An 11,290-nucleotide genomic window follows, 5' to 3' on the forward strand; every position below is an offset into this window, starting at 1 on the left:
ACTGTATTTATTTAAAGAAAAGAGGTAATTTTTTTCTTTATGATAGTAAAAGTAAATTTATCACGATTTCCCTCGTATTGAATCTCCTTACGACATTTACATGAAGAAACAATATATGTGTTCATCAACAACCCGTTTTGTTTGAAATACGATAATGTTAGTTAACTGATAAATAACGACCAAGATTTGGCAAATGTTTAGATTAGATTGATATTGTTATCCCGTGCCACATCATTTTTTTTTTCTTTAAACGGGAAAATATTTTTGCAACAACATGCTGTTTGGTTCGGTAATATGACAGGAGACTAATAAAAAATTATTGAAAAGGCTCAGATTTTCTAGATAACGCTTCAAGACGTTATTCCAATCAGGGTAGAATAATACTTTCAGACTATGCCATGTTTTATTTCGATCAGAAAACAAACAGAATGTAAAGAATATGAACATAAACAAACTAAAGAGACAGTAAGTTTAGAAACATTTTCGGTGAACTATGCCTGGTCCAGACTCTTCGTATTCATCTTTGGTAATCCACATCGCCTGGAAGGTTGAAAGAGAAGCCAAGATGGAACCACCGATCCAGACGGAGTACTTCCTCTCAGGAGGAGCGATGATCTTGATCTTGATAGTGGAAGGAGCCAAGGCAGTGATTTCCTTCTGCATCCTGTCAGCAATACCAGGGTACATGGTGGTACCACCAGAGAGCACATTGTTAGCGAACAGATCCTTCCTGATATCAATGTCGCACCTCATGATGGAGGTATAAACAGTCTCGTGGACTCCAGCGGATTCCATGCCCAAGAAGGAAGGCTGGAAGAGGGACTCAGGAGCTCGGAAACGTTCGTTCCCGATGGTGATGACCTGACCATCTGGGAGTTCGTATGACTTGTCGATAGAGCTGGAGGCAGCCGCGGTGTTCATCTCGTTTTCGAAGTCTAAGGCGATGTAGCAAAGCTTCTCCTTGATGTCACGAACTATCTCACGCTCAGCAGTGGTGGTGAAGGAGTAGCCACGCTCAGTCATGATCTTCATCAGGTAAGCTGTGATGTCACGACCAGCGAGGTCTAGTCGAAGTATGGCGTGAGGGAGCGCGTACCCCTCGTATACTGGAACCATGTGCGTCACACCATCGCCGGAATCACAGACAAGACCAGTGGTTCGCCCCGAAGCATAGAGGGATAAGACAGCCTGGATTGCTACGTACATCGCAGGCATATTGAAAGTCTCGAACATGATCTGAGTCATCTTCTCTCGATTCGCTTTGGGGTTCAAAGGCGCCTCAGTCAGCAACGTAGGAGACTCCTCGGGAGCGACTCGAAGTTCGTTGTAGAAAGTGTGATGCCAGATCTTCTCCATGTCGTCCCAGTTCGTAACGATGCCATGTTCGATGGGGTATTTTAGGTCAGGATGCCCCTCTTGCTTTGGGCCTCATCGCCGACGTAGGCATCCTTCTGACCCATCCCGACCATCACGCCCTGGTGTCGAGGACGACCCACAATAGACGGAAAGACGGCTCGAGGGGCATCGTCCCCGGCAAAGCCAGCCTTGCAAAGACCTGACCCATTGTCACACACAAGGGCAGCTGCTTCCTCGTCATCACACATTGTGGTTTATGTGCTGCAGTCCAGATCTGTCACGAAAAGATTTGTATTAAAAAGTTTTCGCTCATCTTCAGGACATGTTGAAGAGATTAGTGCAAAAGTTTACGTGTTATCATCGCAGGTACATTTTATGTACTATGCAATTAGTTGTTAGAGTTATCATTAAAGCTCTTGCTTCAGAAAAGATCGAATCAATAAAAATGGAAATTTACATAGTAATTAAATTCAAACGTATTATTAGTAAATCTTAAGCCTTATGAATAGGAGGAGGCTTTTCAATAAGGCAGAAACTTAAACACAAGTGGAAGGGACAAGAAAATTTGGAATAAAAATGTAAGAAATATTAGCCAGTTGTAACCCGAATACATAATGAACATGTAATTGCCACTATATAAATTATTTTATGCAAATTTAAAAAATTCTGATGTTGTTATTCATTAACAAAATTTGCATACCTAGAATAATCAGGTTACTTTTTAGAGATGTAAGTCACTGATCTTATCGAATAATTTAATATCATTTATGTCGTTTACCGTAATATTTCTTTATTTGGATTTTTATAAAGTTGATACGATACTAGTTACTGTATTCGTCGTATTCCGTTCACGGCGGCCATCTGAATCTTCGTTTTAATAGGAGTGGCAATACCAGTGCAACAGATTTTAAAATCCCTAAGTTATCAAGTCCAAACCAGGAAGATCGACTGGTGAATGTTAAAACAGATGTTGAAAGAACAGAAGCAGTTAATTTGTCAAAGCATTTAGGAGCAAATCTAACAGAACTGAAAATCCACAAATTAACGTATCATAACGTATCATAATAATTATTATTATTATTATTATTATTATTATTATTATTATTATTATTATTATTATTATTATTATTATTATTATTATTATTATTATTATTCAGAAGATAAACCCATCCGTATGGAACAAGCCTACATGGAACACTGACTTGAAATTCAAGCTTCCAATGAATACGGTATCCATTTGAAAGAAATTACAGAAGATAGTTGGAAATACAGAAAGAAGAGATATTCATAAGAAAGTGAATTGTTTTCGGAGTACTGAAATCATGTAATTGTGACTCTTAATACCCTAAAACCTGGCTAACAGTGAAAAGGTGCCACATTGCAGTGTTACAGTAACCTCTACAGAGCCTTCATGTCACAAATCCTTCTCACATGCATCAGCATTGAGAAAGACGTCTTAACGCAGCAAGACCTGATAAGATTGATAAATAAGCTTCGAATGTCAGGCACATAATTGCGTTTTGTTCAGCACCGGTTACCCTGACCACCAAAAGTAGATAACGACCGTCCCAGTACAAATGTAATTTATGCTACTTGGGCATATTTTCTTTCTTATGCAATTTCTGTTGAAGTCGATGGCATTGTTCGCAGATACTATCATCTTATCAAGACTTTGAATCTGTCTATACTTCTTTTTCTCTTCTGACAAGCTTCTCAGGAATAAGGAATAATTATTCGAGGTTCTTTCCATTTACTTTTACTTTTCCTAGTCGACAGACCGTTTCCCCACCTCTGGGCGGCGTCATCAGGACTGGATTACAAATTGATAGTCCTGATGACGCCGCCGAGAGGTGGGGAAACGGTCCGTCGACTAGAAAAGCACAAGTAGATGGAAAGAATCCCGAATAAATTTTCCTTATTCCAGAGAAGCTTGCTAGAAGAGAAAAAGAAGACTTATAGACGGATTCAAAGTCTTAATTAGAAGATAGCATCTGCGAACAATGCCATCGACTTCAATAGAAAATGTAATTTAGTAAATCGGGCATTTTAAATCACTACAAATCTAAGTGCTAGTGGAGATCCTTTACCGAATTCTCGCGGAGATCTTACGAGCTTTACTAAAGTATCTGCCTCAGTGAATCGGCGTCTGAGATTTGTCTTGATTTCGGAATCTTCTTAGGAGTACCTAACGACTTCACAGGTCAAAGTTTGTTTTGCCCTAATCATTTTAAGCGGGTTTATTTGAAGAAATTATAGCAAAGGAGCAGTAACTACGAGTAACGAATAATTACGATATATTCTTATCATAGTAAGATATGATTAAAATATCTTACAATAAAATAAACTGAATTACTTTTTCTCTATTAACAGATAATGAAAGTTAATTTCATTGACTGGAAATAAGGAAAAAATGGGAAAATGGTAAAACGTGGTTTTACTTATAAGCACCAATATTTTAATCTGTTAATTTCACATCGTCAAGAACAGATATTTGCATATTTTAACGCAGTCTTAACTAGGAATAATCCTGAATTTTCTTATGTCTTTTCTTAGCACAATGGGAATCGATTTACTTCGGTATTCCCACATTTTACATGTCCATAAAGCTACAGTACAGTAACAGATTTTAATAACAAATTTATATATTTCCAAATAAACCACGGAAAACAGTATTTCATATGGTATCACCCTGTTAAAACAGGCATTCTCTTAAGCCTTGAAATCTTTCCCATAGTAAAAGTCAAGAAAATTATTTGTTGGTAGCGTGCACTGTAGAAGCGTCACTTGATTTATGTTTAATGCTCCTGCACTTCACAATTTTGTTTAAAGAAGAAGAAAACTCACATTCAAAGAATCGTGTGAATTTAAACTCACATTCAAATATATATGGAATATATATATATATATATATATATATATATATATATATATATATATATATATATAATATATATATATATATATATATATATATATATATATATATATATATATATATATATATATATTCATATATATACTTTTAAAACTTAAAGTAAGAGACTTACACGGAGAGGGAGCACAGGTCTAATGTTGATTCTTATGACGAACTAGTGTTATGAAGCTTCACCACCCACTTTATATATACAGGTAAGGCCATACCTCCCCTCACCCTTGGAAAACAGTGGGCCGCGTCTCCTCGCCAAATTTCTTTTTCGAGGAAAAATGGGTCTCCGTTGATAGATATTTGCCTCAAATGACTTTTGCAAAAAGCGGAGTGTTCTGACTTTTGTGCAGCCTGCGAAAGAGAATATATAGATAACTGGGAAATATAAATTCGGTGGTTTTAATGCGGTGAAGGGAGGGGCAACGCCCCTGCCTTCCTTACAAGGATTTCGACGACGATGTGAAGGAACTGGGTCCAAGCCAAAAGAGACGTTTGGGAGGGGATGCCTGTGTTATAAGCGTAATGCCCTCCAAAAGGGAATCGTGCTTCTATGCCAGACTGCCAGTACCCCGACATTTATTCACCAGCCCCCCTCCCCCCCCCACCGGCCTCGCAACTTCGCCTTATCCCCCTAGACATCTTATACCCTCCATATACTCCCCAACCCCCCTCTCCCAATCCCCAGTGCATCACAAGAAACCCCCCTTTGTCGTGTATCCGTGGGCGCAAAACTTCACGTCGCTTCAAGAAAGGGAGTAAAAACTTTGCTGTTTTTAACTTAGACGTTGTTATGGCGAGAAACAAAGTGATGGCAAGCGTAAATGGATTCTTCTGTATTGTGTTACCGTGTGTCTCTCACTCTCTCCGAAGTACTCTGGTCTTCAGGAATCTCGACGCTCTTTGTCCTTGTTTTTGTGCATATTCATGTTTTGACCTATTTCGAAAAGTATCAGCACACGTGTATTTATGTATTCATATACAAAGATGCATGCACTCACTTATATATATATATATATATATATATATATATATATATATATATATATATATATATATATATATATATATATATATATATATATATATATAATTCATTAACACACAATCACGTGTGGAACAGAAATAAATTTCTGACTCACGTCGGGATCGAACCCCAGGTCTCTCAGGTGGAAAGCAAGGGCGCTATCCACTAGGCCATAATTCCTTGGGTGCAGTTGCTCTCAGGTTCCAACTTCTTTTAGACTTGTATGGCCTAGTGGATAGCGCCCTTGCTTTCCTCCTGAGAGACCTGGGTTCGATGCCGACGTGAGTCAGAAATTTATATATATATATATATATATATATATATATATATATATATATATATATATATATATATATATATATATATATTCTTTCTCTACAACTTTTCCCACTTCTGTGTGGGATGGATGTTTCTCACAGCTTTCCTCCACCTGGCTCAGTCAAACACATCGTCCTCTGACAATTGTTTGTCTCTCAGATCTTCTTTAAGTACATCCGTCCACCTAATATATATGAATATATATATAAAATAATAATAATAATAATAAACATATCAAGCAGCAGGCACTAATTACAGTACAAATTTTCACCTAATAAAAGGGGAATGAAGGAAGAAACGCTTGTGAAATCAAAGAAACCATATAGTTATCCCAGACTTCACACATTCATAAGACCCAGCCAAGAAGCCATAACCTTCTTCAGGAAAGAATGGCTGTATATCATGTTAAGGAGAAAGACGGTGAGAAGAAAAATATGGTAAATTACAAATGAAAGTAACAAAATACATAACAAAACATTTAACTCTATTCATTTACAGACTATTCAGGACGTAAAGTAAAAGATAGTGCTTCATATTTAACGATAGCAATTACAATGCAGTAAGGACTTCACAGGGTCATGATAACTGCAGCAGTTGAGAATAATACATTTTATCGCATATGAGACTGAATTCTCTTTGCTTTTCTCTAATCAGTTATTCCATTCACAAATGTTTTTAAGAATGGGAAGCGGGAGCAACTCTGAGTCATCCAGCTTACATCTCCTGAGTCTTTCATTATCTCGGTATATGGAGGAGAATATTAGTTTCTCCCTAATATTTTTTTTGTTGATTTATTTTATCAATATTCGTTGTGGATTTTTTTTTGTATCCATATACTACTCTTTGTAAACTCTCTTTCAACATTGGAATTATATTCCATGGAAGCTTGCTAACGAAGTCATTAACCCTTTGCTTTCTGATACATGAACACGTGGTTATTGTCAATAATAATAATAATAATAATAATAATAATAATAATAATAATAATAATAAGAAGAAGAAGAAGAAGAAGAAGAAGAAGAAGAAGAAGAAGAAGAAGAAGAAGAAAATATACGCAGTGAGTATCCGTATACTATATTTATTCCTAATGTGTGTAACAAGAATAGTCTACGGTACGTGGACTCCGCGTTTAGACTTAACGTCGTTTAGTTCTGCGCCAGCCTGTCACCAATGACCACTTGGTCCGAGTTTCGGGGCGGTACGTAAGTCCCTAGACTCATGGCTAGCAGCCTTGACCCTCTCTTATATTTTGTTTTGGTTTGATTTGCTCTCTAAGTCTTTATTTCTATATATTTTTCTTCGTACTGTCTTTCTCCTTAATCTTACAAATATTGTGTTCTGAAGAATCTCCGTAATAAAGTTGTTAACGTCGTTCAGTTGTTACTTTATATATATATATATATATATATATATATATATATATATATATATATATATATATATATATATATGTGTGTGTGTGTGTGTGTGTGTGTGTGTGTGTGTGTGTGTGTGTGTGTGTGTGTTATATATACTATAAATTCTTTGTTGCCAAGCTTTCAGATAGCTGCTGCTTCCATCATCAAAGTATGACATAAGAAGATAAACCAATATGTTGAATGGAATTTGGTACTCTTGTTAATGTTACTTTATCTTTATTTCAGTAAGAGTTCACAAGTAATAAAAATAACAAATATCAAGCAGCCTTTATTTCTGCACCTTTCTTCTCTGGTTCCTCCGTGGTGTGTCTTTATTCTAACTCTGGGTACTCAATTCGGCCTTTGATCAAATTCCTCTTTTGTCAAAATTCAGTTGACCCCACCCATGTACTCTGACTTTCGTCGTACCGTGCCTTTTCTAATTCCTTTTGAATGTTTATTCTTCTTTTTTATCGTCCTTATTTCCTACAGTCTTCAACGTTCATCAAAAAAGAGTAGATCTGGGAAGTCAGCCAAAATAACATTCAGTTCAACCTAATTACTCTCCCGTTGACAAACGTCGTCGAGAAAGTCCGTTCCGTCATTGGTGTTGAGAGACTGCTACCAGCTTCTTTGGTTGACCGTGTTGATTATTCCAGCTGTACGGAATGATTGCATCCTCTCTCTCTCTCTCTCTCTCTCTCTCTCTCTCTCTCTCTCTCTCTCTCTCTCTCTCTCTCTTAGCTTTAGGGAGTTCTGTAGATACAGAGCAGAACTGGAGGAAAATGAAAAACTTCTTAAATATTAAACGGTAGTAATTAGAATACAATAATGCAAGATGGAACTTTTTCTACAAATTATATTATATTTACAAATAATGAATTTCCTGCGTTCATTCATGATCCTGGTGGCTGAAACGCCAATCTGTAATACCAGCTTAGTCTATCAACCTTCATCTACCATGCTGATCGTAATAGCTTCATCGTCTCTCATTAATACATAATCACTCCAGCCTGTTGTGGAAAACCATAATTTTTCGCTTCATGGATGACATTTGTGTCGTATAGTTCAGAGCTTTTTTAAACTTGCTGTGCCTTTTAAACACAAGGGTTCGACAGCGTGTTGGTTCTCACACTTGCTAAGACATTCTTTAACCTTCAGTAGCTTCTTCATAAAAAAAAAAATCTGGGTGTATCATTTTTGCAAAACTTAGAAAGAAATGTTTCATGTTTCTGTTAAGCGTTTTCAGTCAATTGTTTCCATTTTAGTATTTCGCTAATGTAAACTAAGTTGTTCTAATATCATGCCTCATGAAAATAGTGTTTTCATATTAAACGTTAATCACATCTGCAAATATAAATCCTTCTTCTTACTATTAGTAATATTTAGAACAGTCTAAAAGGCAGAACGGAAAGTTCATATATGAAAAAGTGGAGATTGAGAGAAAAAAATTAAAAAAATAATGGTAAACCCAGGGAAAAAATTAACATATCCTCTGCTGTTTTTATGCATACTTTTTTTGTTTATTCTCAGAGTTATTGTACATTTTATATGACTATCAATAAGCAAGCTTTGTGTAATCATGAGTGGGTGTTTATTTTTATACAAACTTTGCAAAATATAAAAATAATTTTAAAATTGCTAAATGTTCCAGAAATATTAAAAGCAATGATAGCATTGTTTATTTACTGTAACCCGTTTTCTCTTTTCATTCTCGTGAATAAGAAAGCATGTTGAAAAACTTTCACGTGTCTACACCATAAGAACTAAAGTCCCTCGGCATTTGGCAACAAGGGACATGTTAAGACACCGAAATTCTCTCTCTCTCTCTCTCTCTCTCTCTCTTCTCTCTCTCTCTCTCTCTCTCTCTCTCTCTCTCTTAATTTTTCTTTCATGCAACTGTTTGTTTAATTGTGTCTTGGCAGCATTACATTGTTAGCACTTTCGGTAGGTATAATTTCATCTTAATTGGAGAGAATTCCAATTGTCGTTTCAATCAGGACACGTAAGAAGAACTTCACCTCCCCCACTATGCGAGAGAGGTTTTTAATCTTTGCAAGACTCAGTAAATTAAAAGATATATATATGTATATATATATATATATATATATATATATATATATATATATATATATATTTATATATATTTCTCCTGTTGTGATTTTTTGAGATTACAGACATGCACAGGTAAGCCATCCTTGCTGAATACACATTCACATATATGAGAAGAGGCATGTAATATTGGAAAACCTACATAGGAAAAACAATGGCATACATATATATATATATATATATATATATATATATATATATATATATATATATATATATATATATATATATATATATATGTATGTATATATATAAATGGGTACTTTTGTCTTAATATCTTAGAGTATAAAACGTCCCCATGTGTATTAAAGACAAAACTACCGTAAATAGCCACCAAGGTTGATGACTACTAACTTAGCAATCAGCTATCAAGGTGGAGATCGACTGATCTCCAATGTACGAGATAAGAATCCAACAGGAATAGGAACAACAGAAACGAAATCATCTTCTAATTCTCTTGGCAGCCAAGGGATAAGTTTCTGAGAAGTCCCTGTCTCTCCGTCTCCAAAACGCATAGGTTCATGTCGTGGACAAGGCAGATGCACAGTATAATATATATACATACATACACAAATATTAAGATAAATACAGTTTAATATGGGTTTAAGTTATCCTTAGGGATAACTTAAACCCACAGAATTCGACATTAAACGATATTAGTGGCGTAATATATATAAAAATTAGCGCGCGTATTAGCGACAAAAATTCATATACATATATATATATATATATATATATATGTATATATATATACATATATACAGTATATATGTGTGTTTGTGTGTGTGTGTGCGTGTGCGCGCGCCTTAGTTTTTGGGTTATATTGGTCTGAATTATTGTTACGCGAAGATTAATAAACTCGTTGAAAACTTCATCGAACAACCCGTCTAAAAAATGTTTACTTAGTATCGATGAATAATTGATTTTTCGCCACTGAAACCACACCGAAATCATAATATGTAGGATGCTTCTACCGTACTTCATCCAAATCCAATCAACTGGTTCAATGAAACATTTTTGAAACATACGCTCAAGGAAAGATACAAGTAAAAACAAACATGTGTTCATAGGGGTTGAATTAGCTGGCCACATGCACGTAATACAGTTATAAGTTACAGAGTTGCTATTAACTTCCCGTCTTCCCCATAAATTTTCGATATGTTTACTTCTGTGGGCTTTGAATCAGAAAGGGACATAGAAGTGGCTGCGGACTTTTGAGGCTGTCTCTGGAGCCGAGGGATTAATGGAAAAGCATCCTGGCTCTCTCTCTCTCTCTCTCTCTCTCTCTCTCTCTCTCTCTCTCTCTCTCTCTCTCATATATATATATATATATATATATATATATATATATATATATATATATATATATATATATATATTGTGTGCGTGTGTTTGTAGAGCGAGAGAGAGAGAGAGAGAGAGAGAAGCAAAACAAGAAAAATAAAAGAAAAGAAAATATAGGTCTTAATTTGTTCCGCCAGTTTCGCCTTCCATCAGGCTTCCCGCTTTTGCTATTTTATATTTCATTGTACCTGAACAAAAGCGTAAACAATCTCCATATTTCAGGGGGTGAATAAATTTATTCTGCATTTATCGTATGCCAGTTTTTAACTGATTAAATGCGCCAAGAAACTGTTATAACGTGGCGGTATTTCAAGATTGTTAGCAGTGATAGAGCTGATATTGTAAACAACAACAGAGTCATCTCTTTTTATTTCTTGTTTCTAGTGTTAGTCCTCTTGACTGACATTCGGTTAATTACGCCTCAGGATATATCCACACTGGTTGTACTCAAAACCCGTAAACAGCATCTGGAGCCTGTCGTGAATGTCAACTGAGTACGGGCGCATGCTGGTGACAGACGATTCCAACAAGTCTTTGATAGTGTTTAGGTGCTTGCTCTAAACCTTAACGTAGATTACCACACTGGCCTTCAGATTGTTTTACTTTTTTTAAAGTACTTAAGCTCAAACGCAGAACTAGCGGCCGACGAAAACGAGTAATAGTTAAGTTGTCAGAAATCATTCTTATCCCAAATCGGTATGATTTTCAAGATATACTTTAAACCATCCCTAAAGATGGCTATTCCTGGATTGCTCTTCATTGCATGTACTAACAAAAATACCTTTAATTACAAATAGCAGTGATTTTTTGTGT

At 35.8% G+C, this 11,290-nt stretch overlaps 1 protein-coding gene across 1 annotated transcript; it reads right to left on the minus strand.

Moving 5' to 3' along the window:
• Positions 1-390: 390 nt before the first annotated feature.
• LOC136850100 (actin, alpha cardiac muscle 2-like) lies at positions 391-4,543 on the minus strand. The gene is given in 3 exon segments (XM_067123646.1): positions 391-1,403; positions 1,406-1,630; positions 4,404-4,543. Coding segments are annotated over 2 exon segments (1,131 nt in total). The 5' UTR covers positions 1,605-1,630; positions 4,404-4,543; the 3' UTR covers positions 391-471.
• Positions 4,544-11,290: the final 6,747 nt, after the last annotated feature.

The sequence above is a fragment of the Macrobrachium rosenbergii genome, chromosome 21 (genome assembly GCF_040412425.1).
Source record: "Macrobrachium rosenbergii isolate ZJJX-2024 chromosome 21, ASM4041242v1, whole genome shotgun sequence".
NCBI lineage: Eukaryota > Metazoa > Arthropoda > Malacostraca > Decapoda > Palaemonidae > Macrobrachium > Macrobrachium rosenbergii.